At 40.1% G+C, this 25,195-nt stretch overlaps 1 protein-coding gene across 1 annotated transcript in view; it reads right to left on the bottom strand.

Annotated features, from left to right (window-relative positions):
• PALLD (palladin, cytoskeletal associated protein) overlaps positions 1-25,195 on the bottom strand; it is a gene marked incomplete at both ends in the record, with an annotated part of 171,523 nt that overhangs the window by 4,805 nt on the left and 141,523 nt on the right. The window contains 6 exons of the mRNA XM_079534956.1: positions 2,170-2,264; positions 5,522-5,671; positions 10,596-10,817; positions 12,253-12,303; positions 12,862-12,963; positions 15,700-15,835. Of these exons, the coding sequence (XP_079391082.1) occupies positions 2,170-2,264; positions 5,522-5,671; positions 10,596-10,817; positions 12,253-12,303; positions 12,862-12,963; positions 15,700-15,835 (756 nt within the window). The remainder of the gene's footprint in view (positions 1-2,169; positions 2,265-5,521; positions 5,672-10,595; positions 10,818-12,252; positions 12,304-12,861; positions 12,964-15,699; positions 15,836-25,195) is intronic.

The following is a 25,195-nucleotide window of genomic DNA, read 5'->3' as shown; positions in this document are numbered from 1 at the left end:
ACGCTCCTTAGTATCAGAAACTAATAATGTGTCTTTTTTTTTTACATCTTTTACAAAGTAACCCTAATGCACACATTTTTAAATCTTCCTTCCATCTCATGCATTTTAAGATGATCTGCTTGGTACTGCGGTCTGCTGCATGCTGTGAGATCACTCTGATGTTGCAGCACCGAGTGCTGTGATGTGGGGGCCTGAACCTTGCACACCTCAGATGTTTTAAAACCCTCTCCCCAAGTAAGGCTGAGAAGGTAATTTTTGCAAGCAGAGCAAGTTTCAGAAAAATACCACATGAAAAATGAAGTGACATCAAGAAAGCATGCCTTAAAATGGCAATGGAGTAGTGAAGGTAACAAAACCAGAGGTCTGGCCACAACACACTCTGTAAGAGATCTAGTACTTCAGGAAAAAGCCTGTCAGCAGCATAGAAAGTAAAAAAGTTCATTAATAATCACTTGTCATAGACATTGTTGTTGCTCTCAAGCAAAAAAAAAGCTTACAGAAAAAAAAAATGCTGTAATGCAACAGGAATATTACTTATCAGAAGTGTACGAAAGTGTGTGACCAGTTGTAGAGCAGAGCACATGACTGTGGTCTGTTCCATTAGAAAAGCTGTGGTGGTGGGAGTCTGTCACAGGAATGTGGTCCATGCTCAGATTTCATCAGCTCGGGGCAGAACTGGATGATGGGAGCAGTGGGAAGGTCCACGAGACAGAAACAGCGCTGAAACAGACCTGAAACTGTGCGGGAAGTTAAGAATTCCCAGTAGTTGCTCTCATTTTAATTAAACTGCTATATGCAAATCTCTTACAATTCCTTTCTCTGCTACACACCCATCCAAAACTGCCAGAGTGCTTGCAGCAACTGAACAGCAAAATAGCAGCTGCGAGTGGCCTCAGATTTCAATTGATTTCAATTGCGTTTGGCAAGATTGCAAAACAGGGCTCACCCCTATTATTGGGGGCTCTGCCTGCTGCAGGAGGAGGTCTGCATTTTATCCTTCACAGAGACACAGAAGTGTCAGCTGCTCCATTCTCCCTTGTCCATACCTATTTCCCTCCCTCCACTCCTCCCTTTTAAAAATGTTTCCCCTTTCTCACTCCTGTGCATCAGCTAGTTTAGCTGAAACCTGACTCTTCCCTGCAGCTTTTCCCTTCCTGGATTAACACAGACTTTTCTTTTGTACCCATTATTTGCAGGTGCATGAGACAGTGGGCAGCACTTTCAGGACAGGGGAAACCTGGTTTGCTCAATGTACAAGTCAGATGAGATCTGTTCAGCAGCCTCATCTCATCACACCCCCCAGGCACAAGAGCTGGCAGAGGATGCCTGTATGTCACGTCGCAGCTCTGCAGTGTGGCAGGGGGCATCTGAGCTGCTTTGCTGCACTCTGACAGCAGGTAATTACATCTGTTCTACAGATGACCATTGGGCAGTACTGAGATTCTGTAGCTGTTGTGACCGTTAAGCAAATCACAGCCCTCGTTACGGCGAAGGCCTGAAGAAGAGCCCTCATGCTTCCTTGAAAGCAGCCCTGGTTGTGAAACCAAAAGGAATTTTTTTGTATTGTCTGAAGATGTCTGAGCTGTGCTAAATACCCTCATAAATGCTTTGGGCAATGAAAAAAAACATATGGAGAGGAAAATTCCCTTATATGGTCCAAAAACGTAAACCGAAGCTCCGTGTGTGAATAATTGTAAACTCACTAAAGATAAGTTTAATGCTTTATATCTGACTCATAATTCCTGCTAAGAACCTGAAATGAAATCACTGAAATAGCAATAAACTCTGTGGCTTACAGTTATTTCTGCTGTTTCTGTTAAAAAATGCTTACTAACGCTGCACACTGTACAGGCTCCCACTGCACTGAGATGCTGAATACCCACAGAAGCAACAGTGGCTTTCCTCACAGCTTACAGTCTAACTTGTGGACTGTGAACAGCACAAAGAAAGGAAAGGGAGACAAGCAAAGTTCAAGATACTTTAAAGCTATGTCATTTCTGACATTGCCCACTAGTTTCCCACTGTGCAAGGTCTGCAGAAGTTTTAGCAGTGAGGAGGCTTCTTCCTGTATGCCACACTTCTAACTTGCCTTCTTACTTGAGATTCTTCATAACAGCCATTTTCCAAAACAGATAATGTTCAAAGAGAGAAAAAAAAAGCATCAAGTACCTTCTGATATGAGGCTGGCCAGGAGGTGTCCAAGGGCTGCGGCCTCTCTGATTTACAGCTTGAACCATCAGTCTTCCTGTGCAGCTTATTCTGCCCTGTAGTAAAGATGAAGACAATTAACTGAGACTAAACTCATCTCACATTAATACACGTTTAACCTGATCTCTTCTTTGTTGCCTGCCTGTTACAGAGCCTGTAATATCACCTCTTCTTTAAAAAAATCCTTTAAAATCATTTGTCAAGATACCTCTGGATATTAAACTGTTTTATCAGCTTGCAACTAACAATGAACAGACGGAAATAACTGTGACTGGTTAAAACGTTCCACCATCCACTTTCTATCCAGTTTTTACATCTTAAAAAGACCACCACCACACAGAACACCAAGAGGTAGCAGCACTGCTGGCTGTAAGCCATACGATGAACTGACTGAGCCTTCAAAAGGCAAAGACATTTTTGTCACTGCTGGGCTGTCAGACTTGATCCTTGTATCCCAATTCCATTCCCACGACCCGTACAGCCCATAAGAAAAACTGTAAAATAAACCATTGCACATAACCTGAAGCAATTGCTTATGCAAAAGTTTTTTTGTGTTACCATTAAAAACACCTGGAACAAGTAGATTTCTATTTCGGGCACTGCTGTGTATTTATTTTATTCTGACAGGCGATGAATTAACGCTATTTTGAATAACTGCTGTGTATCTCAACACATGAAGGCATCACAAATGGAAACACGAAGTCCTGGAAGGAATTTGTACAGTAAAGAACTAGCTGGAAGCCCCAGATTTGGAAAAGCTATGGGATGAACAGGAAGGAGCAATGGATACGGGAAATGGTTCGTGGGAAGATGACCTAGAAAGCAAAGGAGAGGGGACCTCTGGGTGCACACTGCAAAGAAGTGGAGAGAAAGAAGGTGAAAATAAGGACCATGCTTAGAGCTCGTGGCAAGAGATCAGTTAATGGTTGTAACTTTTAAGTAACAGCCTGAACCAAGCAAGATTTTATGTTTTTCTAGATCTGAGATCAGTTTTCTCTGGCTCGAGTTAGATGGCAAGTTGTACTGCAAACCCCAGCAGCATTACAACTTAATTCCAGCTCGCTGCACTTCGTGCTGTAGGCAGTAGTGCAGCATTAACTACCACAGATAACTTCTAAGGTGCATCAACAAATCATCTTGCATACATAAATGCTGTAGTATTCATCCAGATAGCGTGGCAGTGTAAACCAGGAGAGTTTTAAGGAATGAAATCCTTTGCTTTAATAAGATAAATTAATTTCTAGCAGCTACGAACATGCCTTTTTGCTCTGTAGTTTGATAGTCCTAATAGCAATGACCAAATCACAGCACCATCTAGCAAGTATCTGCCAGTCCATCAGAACCCTGATGTCAACTCCCTTATGTTTACATATTCTGCTTTTCTTAAGGAAAGGTTGCCAAATTTGCCTAACTTCGTGATAGCTTTGAGACATGGACAACTTTCCATTAGGATTTAGGAAGCTATGCCAGAACTATTTCTACTTGGGATGACTTAAAAGAATTGGAATCCAGATATTTTAGTGCAAGAGGCTTGTATGTGAACTCACAGCCCTTCTTTGCCTCCACTGTGCCGTGAAACACATAGTAAAAGCAAGCTAACAGGAGAGGAGCATCTTTGTTTGGGAAGCACACCATGAAGAATGAACACATGTGCTTGATGAAATATGCTTTGTTTTGGGGATCTAGAAAAGGATGCTCCTGTTGTTTCTTTTTTTTCCCCAAAAAGGAATGGAAAGCACAAACTGTTTTTTCCATCCCCAAAACTAGGGTCATTACAAAACCATCTCAGTTCAGCACATTTGCATTAGTACACTGACAAATTTGTGTCACCAACGACAAGAGCTAATGATCTAGGCTACTTCACTGGTGTCATCAGACGAGCAGAACAGCTTGTTAAAAACGAAGGCCTAAACATGCATACGTGAGTTACAGAGGGACAGGTGTCAGTGTCCAGATAGAAGGGTACCTTATTCACCAGCTTCTTTAAGATTTTGGATCCCACAGTAAAACTACACAGAGAAACCCTACGCATGCACTGACACAACATTGATAGGAATACAGGTAGGATTTGTATCCTACCTTCAGCACAGTTGTTTTGTGGGTGTTTTTTTTTTAAGTCATTTTTAAACTTGTGATGAATTTGCACAACTTAAATGGCACCGAGCGTTAAAATACAATGCTTCTTTTTTATACACAGAAGTTCCCAGCTTGAAGAATTCCCCTGGCCATCTGCTAGTTCTTTATTTCTGTTATTAGCATATGTAGAAAAAAATGTTCAGACTCTCTAGATTTAAGCCCTGCAGTCGGTAGAATCAGGGATCTAAACACTGCTCTTTCTTGTCTCTGTATAGAGAAACACACTGCAGAAAGGGCAGGACTGACAGTAAAAAGAGCAAGGCAAAAGTGTCATGTAACCTAGCAACATCATAACACAGCACAATATTCTTAGATTAAGCTCTGTCTCAGTGATGGAGGTTATTTCACAGTGTAATTCTACTTGCAGTCGTGGTCTTGGCAAGCTATTTGGTGCTACAGAAGAAAGTAATTCGTTATATCCCTCAGTTATGTTACTGCCTTGGTTTCTCACATGCAAATAATTTTCCTTGATTTGCTTTGCTCTGGGAAAAAGTGGATTGAGAAAGTTAGTTCAATAGGATGCTTCAACGGTAACTTCAGTTAACAACGTTGTATACTTCAGCTCCAGTTTGGGGTCTGTGAAGAACAGAGAATATTACAGATGCAGTAACACTCTGCGTTTCAGAACACAGCGTTTAAGACTCTGGTACCAACACAAAAGACTCCGCACTCCTCCCCAGTAAGCACAGGAATCGTTTGCTGCAGAGCTGCAATCCCTGCCTGAGGTAACCGTGCAGAGGTGCAGTGCGCTCCAATTCACTTCAAAGAGTTGGCCTCAGTCAATAAGAGGTGTCATGAGAAGAAAACTGAAAGCTCAGCAGCCAGATGGAGTTACTGCTGGTAAACTTGACTTTTTCCCCCCTTGTATAATACATATGGTGTCCATATTTGGTTAAGGTACCTAGATGCTATCTGCTGAAACAAATGGTGGAACAGTCATCAAACAACAACACCCGTTCCCTCTGAAACCTCAAACCTTAGGAAAAAAAAAAAAAGGCTGTTGAGTTGCTAATCTCTGGGAGATAGAAAGGTCCCACCCTACTGATGCAAGATGAAAACAGAAATCTAACTTACATACTTGGTGGTGACTTCATCATTTAATTAAATCACGCATACGTAAGGTTCTGAAGATTCATGTTGAGAAGCATGTTTGCTCTGGAGCCAAACCTTCATTTACCTGTGGGTTAGCAGCCATAATGGTGTAATTCCCATCATCATCCAGGGTGGAGGCTGCAGCATGCAGTGAGCAAGTTCCATCAGGTTCTCTTTGAATTCGGTAGTGATCACTTCTCTTAGAAATTTGCTTCCCATCTTTAAACCAATAAATCTGCAGGGAAAAACAAAGCACGGCTGGTAAGAGGTAGGTGCTCACCAACATCATTTCTCAATTTGCAGCGCTACCAAATCTTAGCTGCTGAAAACTTCTCTGGTTGGCAATAAAGGAATGGGTCCAGCCTGCAGAGGTGCAGAACCACGCTCCAGAACCACCTCCTATAAAATCCAAGTTCCAGGATAGCGGTGGCTCAGGGTGAAAGGCTGAGTGTGTGCTGAGGAGTGTGAGCACCCGTCTCACAAGTTTAGATGTGCCTAAGGGTTGTGCTGATCCCAGACTGAGCAGCAGCAGCAGACCTGAAAATAAATGTCATTGCAAAGGAAAGTTCGAGAGCAGATAAGATTAATAACTTTACATTTTTGTTTCACTTACATCTGATGAAGCTGGAGGAACTTAAAGCTACTGCTTTCCTTTCAGAAAAGGAAAACTTAAACCAAGGTAGTTATCAGAACAATTAGTTCAGTAATGATCTCACTGCTGTAACACAGCGCTGCCACATCCTTTGCACCCACACGAGGCAGCCAGCAGCAAGCTGCCCTGTGCTGCTAGGTTAACATCCCTAGATGCTATCTGCTGAAACAAATACGGGACAGTGATCAAACAGCAACACCCGTCCCCGAGCGGCAGGACCAAGCCCCACAGCATCACCCGCGTGGCAGACGTCCACAGGAAAAGGCAGCTTTACAAAGCAACAGGAAATACTTCAAATCACTCGGTATATTGACAGCCCTTAACAACTGTGTGCCAGCAACAGCAGAGTTACAAGCTGTACAGCAAAGTTAAATCACCCCTCAAGCAGAGGTCTTTTCCATTGCTTTCGATACATCATTTTTTTCTCTGGCTGACCCAAGGTCTGATCTTGATGAGCCAAAAAATGATCTATGTGGAATAACATCTTAACAGTAATCCATAAATTACACACACATACAAAACCCACATATGTGATTTTAATGCCTCAGATTAAGGCAATAATGATAATAAGATTCAATTTTGACTTTTTTTTTTTTTTTTTTTTTTTGCAACATATTTTAAAAACAAGGAAAACCCCAACCTGAATTCGGTGTGTTACAAAATAAAAGAGATGCAGGAAAGCATGAAAACTCCCAGAGCAACACGTAGGAATGTCACAAGGTGCAGCCAGCTCCCCAGAGCAGCACCTGCACAGGACAGCACTTACTGTCATTCCTGAAGCACGTTCTCCCTAAAGCCAGCACTGTTCTGTACTCCTAGAGCCACTTGTGAGGACACCCACTCACCACGTAGTGCTGGGTGTACTTTAGAAACCCCCCTGCCCTCACAAGCAGGCCTCACTTCTCTTTAAAGCAGCGTTAGCTGATATCAAGTTCCCCAGTAAAACTGCTCTCCCACATCACAAGGCATGAAGAGAGAGGGGCTGAGGTTTAGCTGCTGCAGGGGGTGGCTTTGTGCTACAGCCTCACTCCGAGCACCTGCAGGCACCGACAGACCTCTGCTCCCTGCAAACAGTGCTGCCTCCCTGCGGCCTTGGCTGCAGGCATCCCTGGGGGCAGCAGACACAAGCATGGTTGCTGCCACTTGGCAACATTTCAGAGCTCTCATACATTCACGTGGGGATAAAATTAACTCAAGTGCATTTCACTAAAACACAATGGAGAACGTTTGGGAGAGAATGAATGGAAATTTCCTTGAAAAATTAATTACCGTGGATGTTTTATATATTAACAAGCATTATGTGCACTAGAAATGATTTCATTTCCTCAATAGCTGGTTATACTTGTTTTTCCATTTTGTCTGTCAGCAGGCTTGCAAAGACTCTATGGTGCTAACAAAAGATTTGGTAATGTCTTCTCATCTGCTGACAGAGCACTTACTGGAGATGCAAAAGATATTTGATCACTTATACACAAATCATAATGGATGTTGGTAACAGTGGAGCTGCAAAAAATGAGTTCTAACTTGCCTGCTTTGTATGTGTCATAATGCTGCCTGGAAATCTACTGCAGTAAGCAGTAATTATTCAATAACAATGCACTTATCAGAAATATCAGCAGACGTGCCAGGAGTTATTACATGGAAATACATGCAAATATTAACTGAACCAGCTATCCAAACATCATGCATATGTTGTCCCATACTCATTTCCACTAGGATCTAAAAGCATTGGCATCAACTGTTTCTACTTAGGTGTAGTAGGTGCTTGACATTGTCTTCATCTGGCCTGGAATTTATAGGTAAAACACCACCACTATTGGAGACAACGGTCCTTGAAGTAAAGCATTTTCTTTCTAGGATCCCTTTTAATAAATGTACCATTAAACTACGTAAGCCCTGAGCTCTGCATCTGGATTGCTTTTATTTGTATCAGATTTTCAGACACTGATGTGTAATGACTGGAAATACAGCGGAATACACAGTACTGAAGGGTTTCTGATCTTAAGCAACAGTCATTTTTAATCACTATGAATTACATTCAGCCTCATGTAGAGAGAGCAGTACAAGCTTTATGCGACATTCAAGTCTCAATTAACCTTTTGTATGGCATTTTCCTAATTCCAAAGAGAACTATCCCTCAAAAAGAAGTACTCCACAATCCCTCTTGCATTACCACAAGCTCTCATTTTAATGATAAAATAGTTTTACATTAGGCAGATGGTTATAACAAAAGGAACCTCAGATTTAAAAAGTCGTATTTATGAAGACAGAATTTGCACATCAGTATTCAATTTACACAGCATGTTCAGGGGAAAAAATAATCAAGCCAATAACCCTTCTTTAGAAAAATCCCTCATAATGAATGCCAGATTTCAGAAACACTACAGTCCTTCCCAAAGCTGTTCCTTGGCAGAGGTGACAGAATACTTAGAAGGGAGGAGCTTTAAGTTAGTAAATTATTTCCAGCTTTTCATTTGCCAAAGTAAAGAATTTGTTCAGGGGCAACACTTCCAGCTTCAACAAACTACAGCAGGACAGCCCTCAACCACTGAGTAAGTCAAAACTGTTATGTTGGCACACTCAGTCAGGAGAAGAGCCTTTGACATTTGCTTAGTCCAACTCACAAGTAGCTATGCAACAGGCCTCAAGTTGGTTTCCTCCCAAGCAACTTCACAAATTGCACAAAGCATTTGCAAGTGAATGGAAAAAAGGGTCACAGTCCCAGGTGCAAGAGCAAATGACTTAATGTGCATGCTTTGGCAACACGAAAAAAAGAGACTGCTGCATCTGATTCAGACTGCATTCGCATCAGAATAGTCCTTCACATGGCAGCATTTTAAATACAAACAACGTGGTTTCCCGACTGTGCAGTTGCTAATTCCAAAACAAGGAGAGTGAGGGAAGGAGGAAGAGGCATCCTCTTTCATCTGTCTTAAATTAGATTGAGATAACTGTGAGACTGCACCCTAATTGAAAAGTGTGAAAAGGGAATGGCAACAGTTGACTAAGGCTGACTCATAGGAGGTCATTCCGCAACTTAGTCAGCTCCAGGCACAAAGAGCACACCTCACCTCTAACAGCAACGAAACAATTTGTCTTCCAGCCTTATTCAGCACCTTGGGCTCCTCTGTACGGTCATGTCAAAAATAATGCTGGACATCAAAGGGCTGGCTTCAGTCAGACTTGTCAGTGTTTACACTACTCCAGTTTGAAGCAGAAGTGCTTTTTTGATATGAGTACACTGATCACCCCTACTATACTGCAGTGGTTTGTGCTGTGAAGTGGTCTTGGAGTACAGAGTTGGACCTCTTTCAGATGAAACTAAGCCAGAAAATGAGCTGCAAGAACACATCTAATATGCTGCATCTGCTCCAGTCCATAGAATGAGATTAGAGCCAGTCTGAAGTAAAACCTCCTGAAATACATGCAGAGATGGAAATCTCGTTCTACAGATTTGCTTCTCGTGGCTTGTACTACTTGCTAGACTAGATGTTGCTGTAGCTGTTGTGCTTTCTCCACTATCTGACAAAGATGATTTCTCCTGTTTACAGTTTGTGCAGTACCATGTATTTATAGCATTGAGCATGTAAAATCAGTTCAAGATTCTCAATACCTGTACATTTCTCATTTTCACGCACCTCTTAGATATCCAGGAGATAAATAAGAGCCCCCTAGCCACAAGAGGTCACTGTAAGAATGGCAAGGACCTCAGAGGAACACACAGGCTTCGACAAGGCAGCCTGAGATGCTGCTGCTGTTTGCCTAATCCGTACGTAACAAGTCATTTAATTGCCGGGTAATTTATGCAATGGTTCAATGTTACCTACCAAAGAAAGGCATTATTCCAGACTACTGACATCATACAGCTGGTGCTTTTACATTTGCAAAAAGGAAACACTTCCCAAGCCCAACCCTCCTTCAGAAGCTCATCATTATGAACCTCATGGTCATGTCTCATCTTGTTACTGAGATATGTGGGAGCGTACGGAATTTCAGTCTGCCTTTCTCTAACTTTCAGCAAAGTCTAGTCTTGTTAAAGTGCGTAGATACAAACTGCAGTGCTGAAGAGTGCAGATCCACATTGGCTCCTGAACCAGAAGCAATATACCTCTGTATAAGCATGTTGCTGTACTGAAGTCAATTAACCCTTGTTAACCTGTTGTGATTGCTTTTGGAACCACAGCGCCAGCTCAAATGCAGACTTCTAGAATCACACTACATTTTGTGATGCAGATGTACCCTGAGGGAAACTGAAAGTGACAAAATATTGATGATGAAGTCTCAAGAAAGAGAGATTAAAGAACTAAAGCTTGATAGTAGATTTCTTTTGGATAAATCTAAACACATTCCATGATAACAACAGCAACTGCCAGATCATCAGCTAGGAATCTAAAGAGAATGTCTACTATTCCTGCAAGGCACAACCCACATGGTCTAGGTCTAAAGATAGGGTACTAACAAAGAGCTCTGCAGAGCATTTCTAGAACTGCTCACTCTCTTCTCTTACCTTTGGTTTTGGATTTCCTGTCACTTTGCAGGTAAAGGTGACCGGCATTCCCTCAAAGATTTTGTAATGCTTCAGCTTTATCTCAAAATACGGTGACGCACTGTTATCAATAGGTTCATCTCCATGCTGCACCTCATCATCGGATTCCTCCACAGGAGATCTCTCCAGCCTGTATTCAATTTCACTGATCAATCTTTGCTCAAAGCTGGAGACTTTATATTCCTGTCAAATAACAAAGGTTCATATTAACGTCAAGATTCAACATATTAAGATGGGTTGCATCATGATGCGTGCAAGATGTTTCTGAGACTGTTGTTGTTATTCTACTGATCTCTGACAATAAATTGAGATCCTCCATATAAAGGGAAATCGTATCTAGTTGCAGAAGAAGACTATCATCCGTGTTTCCAACAACTTCCCTATGAAACAATGAAAACATCTGGTACGAGGCAAAAATTGTATTCTGTGTTATCTTAAGATCTAATTTATTAAGGGAAAGAAAGCCATTGGTTGCTTTCAATTAAAAAAAAAAATGTTATAAAAGTATTCCAAAGCAGTTCATAAAGACAAAAAGAAGCACAGTAATATTTCCTTCAGGATACAGGCAGATTTAGGGTGGGTTTTGCTTCCAGATGGCCAGAAGACCATATGGTTCACATCTGCTGTTTGCACAGAACCGTACCAGAGGCTGCACCAGAAGGCTGAAATGATTTTGTTTACAGTTGCCTGTAAAAATGAGAAAATGGCACCACTGCCATTCTTCACTCCTGTTACCATGGTTCCTCCTCTGGCTGGCCAAAAGTATCACTTCTTCTGTAGAAAGAACGTTACTCATCAGAATATTCAAGATTTGCAAAGAGCAGAAAGTTTCACCTAGTGTGAAACAATACTGCTTGTTTAAATTTCCCAGATACTGGGAAACATTACTGTGACACAGAATTATTTACTTTCTTGAACTGTTCACTCAGTAAAACAGCCCAGTTTTGAAACCTAATGATAGCAAAGGTAATGCCAGAGCACAAGAAAGCTCAAGGCAGAAAAAAAACCCTATTTGCTAGCCAATGACTTTCCCTCTGCATAAATTAAGCTCTCTTTTAGAAGACCTTTGACCGCTGTCTCTGATCTTTACTTTTTTAAGACAGAAAATGCATCTCATGTAAAGTTTCCTTACACATGCCCATTTTTTGTCATTGATTCTAGTCTGGGAATGACATGTAGCCTTTCTGTTGGCTGGTTACAGAACTCATCATAGCTCACAGTAAATAGGAGAAATACCTTCATAAACTGCTTTTTTTTTTTAATGGTAGACTTCCAGTGAAAGAAAGGAATAAAATCAGATCATGAAATATACATACAGAGCAGTTGATTTAGATGCAAGGCTGTTAGTATCAGTATAGGTTAACATTAGAGCAGAAAGATACTGGAGCATGCCACTACTGCAGTTAAGCTGCCTGCAATCAATTAGGTTTAGAGATCACAAATGGAAGGCATTCCAAATCTCCCCAGTTATTAATGTTGGTGATCTGTTGTTATGAACCAAGAACAGTAAAAGGGAAAGTAGACAGACAACAGAAAATTAAAAAAAACCCCAATAATTTAAAAAAAAAAAAAAAAAAAATCAGCAACAACAAAACAAGAAAAAGGTGAAAACGTTAACCTTTTGAATATCCATAGGACTCACTACAGAAGCAGCAGTAGAACAAACTTCCTGCAAGGGTAGAAAAAAAGATCAAGAAGCAGAAAGAAGACAGAGAGGTGCTCATGGAAATGCGAGCGCACAGGAGGAGAAGGTACTTGATGTGGTAACATAAGCAAACAAATGCTACACATTTCCGAATTGCAGCTCTGGCATCTGAACAATGGGAGTGTGTACCTGGCCTTCCAAGCAGACTTTCCGTTGCATTTTTGATCACCATCCAAAAAGTGCAGATTACACACATAAAGACAAGACAGTTTCAAGATAGTAGATGTATTTTTGCCTGGACAGACTTAAAGGGCAGGACAGAATAGGATAAATGGGAGAGTTTAAAGCTGACAGAAGACATTTGAGAACTCTCAACCTTATTGAGCATGGAAAAACTGAGCAGCAGGCATGTGGTTCTCCAGTTTACTTTGCTGATACATAGCGTATGCCTACTGTAATCAAATCTCTCCTATCTTGAGTGCACTTACTGTCTTGTGTAGGACTTTTAAAAAGTGAACTGCTGCCTATTAAAGAATTATTATTTTTTTAATTTTCCTATGTATTTGTAGAGTTACGAAGCACCTGTATTGCAGGCTCCTCTTCTGGTTCCTGTATATTGAAGACAGTTGCAGCACTGTCTGCTCCCAGCAATCGACGAGCCATTTTTTCTTCATATGTTAATCTCTGGACAAAACCAAAACAAAATAAAACAAAGAGCAATGCAACTAAGGGGAAAAGAAGAAATAAAGGTTCTTACTTCTCATTAAGAACTACATGGCAGATAGACAGTAAACAATGCTTTAAGTGATGTAAAAGAGAGCAGCAATATGCTTTTAACAGCAGTTTTTCTACCACAGATTGCAATGGTTTTTTGTTTTCAGTTTTTTGGGGGTTTTTTTTGCATTACAAGCAGCTTTTCTGGCTTCAGCAACCTCTGTCCTGACTCTGCCATTTGTTTCCATTCTCCTGCCAGAAACTTGGGCAGGAATGAGCAAAACGAACTACTTAAATCAGCATGGCCATCAGAAAAGCCTGTGTCAAATCATCCCAGATCTTACTCCTGGCTGTTCTGCTACACAGAAGCACACAGCAGAAAACTCTGTCAGAAATGCCAAGAAGATCCCACTTACTCTATTTGACTGCTTTGTCAGAAATAAAATAGCAGTTTTATAAGAAAGTAATTTCTTTTAGATTTTTAATTTCTATTTATTCTTAGTATATCACAAATTACGGAAACAACTTAGAGAAGATGGAGTGGCAGTTTACACTCAGAAGGTAAAGCAAATTAAAGGAGAACCTTAAGTGTAGAATTGAACTTTTCCATTACTATTCTTCCTTCTGTGTTCAATAACACACTTCATGCGTTCAAGATACACCCTTACAAACACTGCAAAAATATGCCAGTGAATGCAAGGCAAACAACTATGTGGTTGAATACAAAGAAAAAATGAAAGAATGGAAAAAGCATTAGGTCCAGTCAGTGCTTTCATTTCTCAAAAAGCCTTACTGAAGTTCTTTGCTTTTGTTTTTGTTTTTTTTTTTTTTAAATGTGGCATTGCTAAAATAGGAACTCATGAAAACTAGGTACTAATCTTGGCTATCTTACAAGCATCTACACAACTAATGAACTTTCCTTCACTCTAATTTCTTCTGTGACCACTCCAAGTGCTCACAGCCACGATGACACAAACAGGATCACCCTAGACAGGAATCTGCAAGGCAAAAGCTTGAAGGCAAGAAAGAAAACAGAATATATTGGTCTGAGCTCTCACATAATCTTATCACCCCATATTTTTTTCCCTCCTTGGGCCATGTGGGCTTTCTCAGGATATTCAATACATTTGTACAGGACAAGCATCTTTCTTTCCAAAATAGGCCTGATAGTTAGGGCCAGCTGGTAATTACGGCCAGCTGGTAATTATGGCCAGCACAATTAAATGTACAGTTAGAAGAGTAGCGTGGTTAGGATAGTATTTTACAAGTTGATAGGTAGAAAGACTATTGTGGTGGATGGAGACAAAAACAAAATGCTAACCCATATCCTAGGCTTGCAGTAGAAAACTCCAAAAGGAGGAATCTCCAGAAAAAGAGCCTTCCCCAGTGGAAGTCAGCCCTTAAATGGAGTCTAGGAGTGGTGCAGCCAGGCTCCATCCTTTCTGGTCACACAGCTGAATTGCCTTCACCTGTGCTCTCAGGGCTGACCCAGTCCTTGCCTCAGGTGATCAATCAGTGGTTCAGGCTGTGACTCAACAGTTCCCATACACCAACCCATCTCCTTTGAAAACCTCTACACTGTGAGAGGGACTCTACTTAACTACTAAAGAAAACTACCAAACTCTCTGTAGTTAATGGATTAAGATAAGTATACAAGCACTAGTTACTCCCATCACATCATTGACCAGATCATTGAGAACCAGAATCTGGATGCTGTGGAGTAGACAGTTGGACTCAAGAAGTTACCTTGAACTTAAACACTGTAGTCCAGATGTCAGACACTGTAACAAAACTCTAAGTATGGTCATAAGAAACCTAAGCATACTACCTTTCAGTGAAGCACAGATATCCAAGTCATTCCCATGCCTATGCCTTTGAAAACATTGGCAAAACAGGGATGACAGTCTGCATTTTTCACATTACCTTCTTCTTAAAAGTGATTCCTGCTTCAAAGAAATTTAAATCAATGTCTTGATTATTAAGACTTGAGAGAGTTGCTTCTTATCAACTCTGAGCAGGAAGATTTTAGTATTTTATCTTTTATGTATATATTAAAATGCAGAAAAAATAATGGAGAACTTTACACCTGTGCATCTCAATGGTTTGATTTGCTTGCTCATTTTATTTCATTTCTTGTCCCTCCAGCAGATTGTTAATGCCTGATGGAGTCTGCGAATTAGCACTGTAGAACAGTTTATACCCTACTGGTGAAATATAGTCCCACAATTGCAGTATCTAAGGATGGCTTGTTCCTAATAGGTTTGTTTCTCACAATGAACTACTTTGTCCCCCGTGATGCTCACTTTCCAACCAAGTTTTCCCCTCTGATGTCCAACAGCTAGGCAATAGGTAGAGTGGAAGCTGGACTGGTCAAGCAGTATGCATACACTGTTTGGCCAGATGCCCAGTAGAGATGAACAGTTAAAAGCAAATTGTCTCAGAGGCTGAAAAATGCCCTGATGTACAGATTGTGAAGGCTTCATATGGTATTTCATCACCCCTGAGATCTCCACTGCTTTGTTAAGTCCAAATAAAATTGCTCAACAACAGAGGGAATGAATGATAATCCAAAATATAAAATGCAAAAACAGCCTATACAAATTAACTTTATATACAGTTAATCTACGATGCTACCCTTGGCATCCATTCCCCTTCCCCACAGTGTTTTCTGTATATTTTTTTTTCTTATTTCTGTATTTTTTATACCGGTTGCCCGTTGTTCAAAAGGTCTTCTTTGAAGCGAAGTTTTCTTTCCAGATCCTGAATCACAGCATCCTTTGACCCTTGAATCTCTTCATCTGAGGCTATTCTAGCAGTTCTGCCTGTTTTCTTGGGAAACCCCCTGCAAAACAGTACAGACAAATTCATGAACTTTCCAGAAACCATCGGTAGTCATGAATTACTGGATAAAATCTTGCCTCTAGTGAGGAATATGTCATTGCATCTTTGAAATTAGAAGTTGAGCATCTTTATTTACTTTGCTGTTCCTTCTAACTCACATCACTGATTCAACGATTAGTTTAAGTACAGAGCTGAAATTATGCTTTATTTGAAAGTAAAGCATTGGTTAGAATAGGGCTCAGGGTGCTATAGTCATGGCTGTAAACATCACATACTTATAGAGAAAACTGATGAACAATGGCAAGAGAGCAAAGCAAGAGAAAACATGAAAGTGTGACCAATTAAGTACAGACGGAAGATAATCTAGGATCCCACTAAGTACCATGTAGAAAAAGATCAGAAAGAAGTACCACAGGGTAGTTAATCATTAATTTCTTATACTATTTATTAACTAATTTCTTGGTTCAGACTTTCAATGCACAATGCATAACTTCATGTTTATTCTTCATATCTCTGAACACACACCCAGAAGGCAACACGCTATTACTGAAAGAACAGCCATTCCAAAGTCTAGGTTACATTCACAAGGACCACCATCATGTCCTTAAAGCAGTTCTCAGCAGCACGGTCTGCAACAGAATGGCATCCGTGTAGCAGTTCGTATTCACTGGGCAAAATTACTCCTCACGCCAGTGCACAAGTTCCAGTGGCATGTCAGGATATTATGGAATGGCACAGGAAATATTTTTTTCCAGTCTGCACTAGTATTAAATGCTTTTCAATAATGTTATGACAGTTCTACTGCTGGAAATACTCGACAATGTTTTCTTCTACTGGAGATGAGCTTCTATATTAGTGGGCTTTTTGCTTGTTTTTCGGTTTTAGGGTTTTTTTTTTTTAAGTGATTAATTAGGGCTCGGCCCATTATAAAAGAATGAGTTACGTGAAACATAGAACCAAGTCAGCTAAACTGCCAAACTCACATGAGATGACAGAGATAGAAAATTTATACCAGCATGACAGGGGCAAACTTCTTCCCAATATACAACAGGATAATATAATTACCAGCACAAAGATATTAAACTAGAATCATGAGGAGATAACAACATTTCTTGGCAACTGTTCAGCACTGTGTTTCTTTATCATTCACAGTCAGATAAAACTTACTCCTGAGAAAGCATTTTCAATGGTAACTTTCACCAATAGTTAAAATTGAGCAATACATAAACGCTGTCAAAAGCAAAAGCAAAATTAAATGTATAGATTGAGAAGACACTAAGAGGAAACACTATGTCTACATTCCTAAAACATCTCATACTCTGCTTCTGGAAGTAAATTTAAAATGGGAAAACAGTGTTCTTGTAAAAAAGAACTTCATTTTTCACATTAAAGCACAGAGCAAGAGCAGACATGTGCCTAGCGCTGCAGAATGCAGAGCACAACCCTCATCTTAGAAGTATTAAGCCATTAGCTGGAGATCTTCTCAGTCAGCAATATTCTAAGTCAACAATTCCTTCCGAATTCTTTCTTAGAAATTTCATGCTCATATGATAAAAGCATTAAGAATCTCAGCAGAAAAAAAACAAAACACCAAACCTGCTTCTGCCTGCACTTGGTAAACAATAAAGGTAAAATTTTCAATTTACCCAGGGAAGTCAGAGCCCTGTGGGCTGAGTGCTCAGGAGTGGATTTCAAGGAAGGAGTGAAAGAATTCTGAGGCACTGTCAGTTATCTCTGAAAACAACAAGTCCCTCAGCAAGCACATCTATTTTTAAAAGGGGAACGCATGCCACTATGACCACTGTCAGTAAGTTCAATGTCCACACTAATCACAAGAAAACAATATTACTGTCAACTTCAAAGCAGTGCAGTACAATAAGGCAGTGAAAACTGCATCAATCCAAGTTCACTCTTCGGAGACAAGCAAAAGAGTTAGTTTTGATACACTTCAGTTTATGTCTTCTGAGTCAGTCCTCAGGAGATTCAGCAGTTCCCTAGCAAATGAGGCAAACACAGCCTGGTTAAAATTTCTATATACAATTTCTACTACATAATTGCTTTCAGCATAACTGTCTGAGAACACAAAAGTGGTAACTACTTGTTTTACCCCATAAAATTGGAAGAACAGAAACCAATGAGGTCTTCCTAAGGTCTGTACTGTACTTACTATTTCAACCTTCACAACTGGAAAAAATGCACACTTCTCAAATTGGCTGATGACACTGAACTTGAAGAGGATGCAAGACGTTTACACAGCTGTCATCTATGTAATTAGTCTAGAAGCGATCTAATGATGACGAAATTCAGGAAAAATGTTCAAAGCCTGACAACAATGCAAATAAAATTAACACTGACGTATTATTCTTTTCACAGAAGAATCTGTGTTACTAAAACCTGAATGCAGTTAGTTCAGAAGGAAGACAAATATAATCTGGGACACTACAGCACAAGAAAAGAAAATTCATTAATTCCTTTTATTCTTTTTTGTTGGACACCAATTCCAGTTATAACACAGAGAACTTCAAGAAAGATGCTTTTAAAACACTGCTCCTGTGACAAGGTTGGAAACTTTTCCTTTTTTATTCAGGAAATGAAGAGAATGGAGATAAGAAAACATAAAACATCAGAAAATTGTTGGCATTCAATAATTCCCCATGGCTGCTGATGCCAAGTACAGAACTTAATTTGAAGGAAGGCAGACTTAGCTTTGACAAACACAATGTACAACTCTCCTCTTTCCTTCTCTTTACTCTCCAACAACGGCAGTTAAACAATGGAACAAGTTATGCAGGGAAGCTAAGGAATTTTTTCTAAAGAATAAGGCAAGCAATGGCCTAGGGATCCCTGGTAGCATTTAACACAAGTGGCATACTCCTTAACAGCCTTCCAGATCTCTCCTTGTGTGCCAGAACATCCTGAACTTTGCACAGTGGGGCTGGATATATCATCCGAGACAAGGCAATCTGCCTGAAAATAGGTTCTATTCTCTTTACAAGTAAATATTAACAAATAAATGCTTAAGCAAGGAGCTAGTCTAAAAATATAACTATAAAAATGAATACTGGCCAAAATGTCTTCAAATACCTTTAGAAACCCCTTTCTCTCTCAGAAATACTTTGAATCAGAAGAAAAAGAAGAGGCATGCAAAAAAATACATAGGTCACTCTGAAAGTAATGCCTCCTATTTATTCCCATGAAAGTTACAACAGAGCACACAATAACACTACATGATAGAGCACATTCTCACCTACAAAACACTATTTTTCAACACAGTCACCACCATTAGCTATGCATTTTTTGCTAGCAACGAGTAACAGCACGTACATCGTGCTCATAAAAATCTGCAGCAGCAGAAGTGACACACTGGCTCTGTCACCACTGTTGAAAAGCACCACCCACTGCCTCACTGCTCACATCCACTGTTTGGTCTCCAGAAATGTTCAGCAAGTGTCAACGAATGTCAATGAGTGCAATTTTTTTCCATACAGAGGAATTCAATGACAAGTCTATTGCTTCACATATATCATCCATGTCAGACACCACTCTGTCACACTGCCCCTCTGCTGCCATCTGTCACAAGGCAACAAAATGTAAAGGGATGTTGTTTTGAAGGTTCAGCCTCTACTCCCATACCACCAACATCCGCCTCCAATGTTGTGGGCCAACACAACAAAGCAGGAGGCATTACTTTTGGAGCAGGCCTCATATAATTCTTCCTGCAGATGTTCTCTTTCCACTCCCTTTTCAGGATCTCTTTCTTTACTTCTGCATACGTACAAATATCTACTGAAGAATACAGATAGACATACACACCCACTCCACATTAGCTCTCAAGACATGCATTCCTGAGATAAAGGTCAACAAAACAGTGGCAAAAATTGGAAGGCCCTTGGTGAATCTGACCTCTCAAGCTGAACAGGGCTATGCTTTGGAGATTGTTTAGAATGTCAAGACAGCCTGTCAGCAAACTTAATTCAATTGCTTTTGCTAAGATTCTTCATCAGTCATACACGACTTTATCTGGATGCAAGAAGTTCTGTGTCTTCCTTGCTTACTCTCATGCTTTCTTCTCAGCTTCTCTTAGGGATAATATCAAACAAAAAGTTCTGTCGTTTGTGTATTTCTGTGTTCAATTCTTTGCCTGATGCAGAGTACGCTGGAAGTATTACTAAAGTTGGAAAAGGCAAATTTAAAGACACTGACACAACTGCAACCACAGATGTGCCAAGAATCAGCCTTTGAGAATCAGCCTGAAATTCACACTGATTTTAAGCACCTCTGAAATGTGCATCACTGAAGTCATGGAGTGCTTGAATAGAAGCAGAGGTAACAGCCCACAAGTACGAATTCTTTCCGCCAGCAAGGGCACAAAGAAATTTCTAAAACTCAGGCAAACTTAATTCACACACACAGTTTTTTGACAGTAAAGACTCTTGCAACTTTGGCTTGGCTCGTCTTAGTTTTAAATATTTGCCGTCATATTTGTTTAGAAAGGCCAAACCAGCAGTTATTTTCATGTTTTAATTACATGGAGTGCACGCTGGATGTGATTCCCCCTCTTTTCCTACGTACCTTTTACAGTGTAAATAAGAGTAACAGACTAGCTGTTGTTATCCTTCCAAGAACAAATTCCTATTTGCAGCCAACATGGCTCAGTTTCACAGAAATCTAAATCAATTCTCTGGTACTGAGGTAATGAACAGTAACTTGATTTTTCCTCTTAAACTGAAGTCTTCCAAAAATACAGCTAATTCCTGTCCATTTAACACATTTTTTACGCAATGTAGGAACAAAGTTACTGTAAGCACGGTAACGGGCCATGAACTTTGAAGTAGCAGCTGCATTTAAAAATCATTTTAGTCTGATCTTGTCATATACACTGTGGAGACCAAGAGTTAGCTCTACTCAGTAATGTGACATTAGATATACCTGAATTAAGAGAACGCCTAAGGCAGAGTCCTGGCTGAGGATGATTAGTACAAAGTGAATCAAGAGTAACAAAGTTCAATTTCTACCACCCAAGAACAAGTTATGAAATTGTTGGGGGCAAAAAAACAATCATGCCTCAGCACTGGATAAGATCAAGATTGAAATGATTAATATACACCTGTGAGCAAGTCTGATCCTTCCTTAGGACTTTATTACATAGCCTGATGAGAAAGCACAGACCAACTCACCTACAAAGTGCATGACTACCACCTAAAATTTACTTTTTCTAAGTCTTATCTTAAAAAATGCATTTCTACTCATTACATGAATGACCATTTTTTCATTCTCCTATTCGATTTCTTCTTTCCTATCTGAGCAAATGAGTCCTCTGCTTCACACTGCACTGAAACATAAGTACTGTTTGTTCTTCAAGCGGTGTCCGCACATTCGGACAACAACTGAAGAAAACAATAACTCTTTTGTAACTGGTAATCTTACCTGTCTTTCAGACTGCTACCAGCGTTATGCTAGAAAGCTTTGGAAGGGTTGATAACTGCAGGACAAGGGGAAATGGTTTGAAGTTGAGGGAGGGGAGATTTAGGTTGGATGTCAGGGAGAAGTTCTTTACAGAGAGAGTGGTGAGGTGCTGGAACAGCTGCCCAGAGAGGCTGTGGATGCCCCGTCCATCCCTGGAGGTGTTGAAGGCCAGGTTGGATGGGGCCCTGGGCAGCCTGGGCTGCTATGAAATGGGGAGGTTGGTGGCCCTGCGTGTTGCAGGGGGTTGGAGATTCATCATCCTTGAGGTCCCTGCCAACCATTCTGGCCATTCTGCGATTCTGAGAACCATCAGTCAAGAAGAAATCTCAGAAGCAGTGACTGCACTTGAAAATAAAGACGGCTGGCACTACTCTTATGGTCCTGAACCCTTGAGAAGAAATAGGAAACTGCCAGAAGTATGTGAAGAGAAACCTACACAGGTTTGAGAAAAGGTAATATATACCAAAGATATTAACTTGTACTCCTCGTGATGAAATGCTATGGTTAAGGTCTCCACTGCTGCCGAACACAGTGCCTGCTTTTACATTCACAGGCACTTCTGCGGCACCCATATCTGTATGAAATAAGAAAACTATAAAACTAAGTCCTCAGAAGGAAAAAATCTGCAGGCCGAAGAAAACTATACCGCAATTGTGCAAGTTATATTGAAATAAATGAATAGGTACAAACAGCCTCTCTCTCTTTTCAGTGGAAAGATACAGGTACTAGTTCTCTTAGTTAAGTTCACTTGCCATCTTGCAACAATCTTAAGCATCTGTCATTTTAAGAGGAATTAGATAAAAATATCTGGAAAATTAAGTTCTCCAGATGCATTAGTTGTCAAAAGCTCAGTTGGTTTGGCTACTGTGTAAGTTAAAACACTGATTTCTCCTTCTAAGCAGTTCTAATAGATTAGATCTGAGGCACAGCCTGGATTTAAAGTTCAAATGAAACAAACATGCATTCATCAAATTTCAAAACAGTTGATATGGATATGCATTTAACAATTACTAGTTGCACGAATCTAACACTGTTATATTATACAAAACCACAACTACCAGAATAAGGTGTTTCTTAGCATAATCAACAAGAAGTGGTCTGATATCACACAGGTATTGCTCCAATACACAAGATCCAAGCCATGAGGAAAGAACGCACAACACAATAAATCACAAAGCTTTAAACAAGAATCATCTAATGGGCACAAGCGATACCTTTAGATGATTGGAAGTTGGGAATAAAAGTTAACCCCAGTAATTGCTGGAATTTTTCCATGGCAGAAACACTTGCTTTAAGATACAATTTCCTGAGCCCCACAGTGAACTGCAGAAAGAACAACCAACCAGCACAGAGAAGTTATCTCAACAACAGGAAGACATTCTGACTCTTCCCTGCCTTGTGGCAGAATTCTTAATTGAGAATTAAGTAGTCCTCTGGCATGTCACAATTTTCACATAATCCATCCTGCAAGTAATCTCAGTTGTTTTCACAGTTGTAACTGTAAGCTGTAGAAATAAATAGGAAAAGCAAATCTCGGTCTACACAGGATATCAATGCATTTTAGTCAAAAACGGAAGTTGGTATTTGTACCAACAGCCTCTTGAAAGTTGTAAGATAAAAACATGGAGAGGTGTTATTTTTCCTCACAATGCTTACCATCACTGCTGATTAAGGAAACACAAAGATTACTTTGCCTCTTTATGCTATTTGAGAAAGAATTCAATACACAAATCACAGCACAGAGCTTCAGGAACAGAGCAGCAGATCTAGATTCAGAGAGGACAAAACATACGCAGAGTTCTCTGATGCTGCCATTCTCGTGATTCCTACAGAATTCCTGTGAAGATTCAGAATCACAGAATATCCAGAGTTGGATCACTGAGTCCAACACCTGTCTCGACACAGCACCACCCAAAATTCAACCCTATGCCTCACACCTTTTTCTTTTTTCTTCCAGTTTTTAACTAGGATAATATTACCGAAAATATCTACTTTAAGGAGTACCAACTTCAAGAAAATACCTTTTTTTGGAGTTTTTTTCAGAAAGATACATGTTATAGCTGACAGTATTTTAATGTTTAAAAAGAAATTTGATTTCCTCAAGGTGCTTTTTTTTTGCAGCATGATTTACACGGTTTTTATTTTACTATTCACTAACTTGTCAGTAGATCTTTCTCTTGTGTTTGCTTTCACTTACGCTCACATAAACTTAACAACGTATGGCGCTTGCTCAGAACTTGTCTTCTGCTACTCATTTAATATAGGTATCATTCATAAATTCATATTCTTATGTGAATGGTGAAGATCAGATTCAAGCTTCCACAGATTTTAGTGCATACAAAACACCCTCAATTCTTGGTTTCTGTCGCACACCAGGCCTGTTTCCAGCAAGCCTTTTGTAACTGAAAGCTCACCAGAGTCCAATACGTTTATACACCCAAAGAACTTTCTTCAGGTAGAAAGAAGGAGCCAAGATTTTTACCAGCTGTATCCAAACAACTTAACTCCAGCCAAGTTTTATCTCAGAGACAACTGATGAGTGTTCACAATTCCCTGAAGTATTTAATTAGCTGTGGTGCTCTACCAGTACTTCTTGTCTTGCTGAGTAACACAATGTTCTGGCAAGATAAGAATTTATCAAATTGGCCCTATCTCTAAAAAAATGGTTGTTCCTAAAGTCTGTTCAGCTAACATGGCTACATCACGGTCACAGCTGCAAAATGACAGTAACTCCAAAGTGGCTAGAGCTTACTGGAAATTCCAAATATATCTTATGCAATTGAAATACTGACCATGCAACCACAAAAAAAAAAAAAAAAAAAAAAAAAAAGACAGGACAAGAGCCACAAAAACATCGAAGGCAGATAGATTCAAACACTGCAACTGAAGTCTTTCATCAAACACACACCTCCTTTACATCAATGGCATTTCAAACCATGGCAAGCCTACCTTCAGCAACCCACAATTATCACAAGTACAGGACAAATTTAGAAGTAGAGACAAAGCTAAATGGCTTGATGAATGTTTTAGGCGCCACGCTGAACCAAAACTTTTAATACCACAATGCATCCTTTGAGCCAGTGTTACAGCACGCTGTCAATATCATCCATTTCAATCAACGGATCTTAGAGATGTGTGGAATACAGAGTAAGAATATAGGCTGAGGATATGGAATACTGGCTCAAAGACTACGGCATCTCAGAAAAATGAATACTTTCAAGGAAAGAGGATTTGTGAAGGTAGAGTAATAGACAAGGGAAAAGACGAAGCAAAAATGATAAAAAACACAAAAGAACTGAAATTGTAGCAGAAACCAGAGGAGACCAAAAGACTTGTAACAACAGATTTTTTTTCTTCCTCAAGCAGTGCATCCTCCCCCTGTTTGAATTTATAATTAAAATGGCAAATGCTCACTATTTGAGTGTATATACACACATACACACACACAGAGATGTAATAGATATATATACACAGACACATAAATCACATACACTCAGCATGGTTAACACATGGTCCACCTTCTACCTGGATTACATTTCCAGAGGGAATGCAGGCCAAACAGAACCAATCTCCTTGTCCTGCCCAGCTCAGAACTTGAGGCTGCTGCCCTGTTCTAAGAGAGAGGCACACTGTCACATGCATACCCAGGCTGGCTGCTAGGCTTGGAGGAGCAAGAAAAATGGTAAAGAGGAAAGCAGCCCTGCAGAGTTAAGCCTCTGTTTGTGTCCAAAGGCTGAAGGGGATGAGGAAAAGGAACACAGCTAAATATTTCAAGTAAGAACACGTGCATGAATGCAGCATAATGGTGAAAGATACTGCTCCCCACTTCTGCAGAACACAGCAGAAGACTGGGCTGTGGCTGTCACCATCACAGAACACTGAAGGGAACTCCATA

This window comes from Tetrao urogallus (assembly GCF_951394365.1).
Source record: "Tetrao urogallus genome assembly, chromosome: 4".
NCBI classification, from domain to species: Eukaryota; Metazoa; Chordata; class Aves; order Galliformes; family Phasianidae; genus Tetrao; species Tetrao urogallus.
Note: the sequence above shows the minus strand (reverse complement) of the source record. Positions and strands in the feature narration are given on the sequence as shown.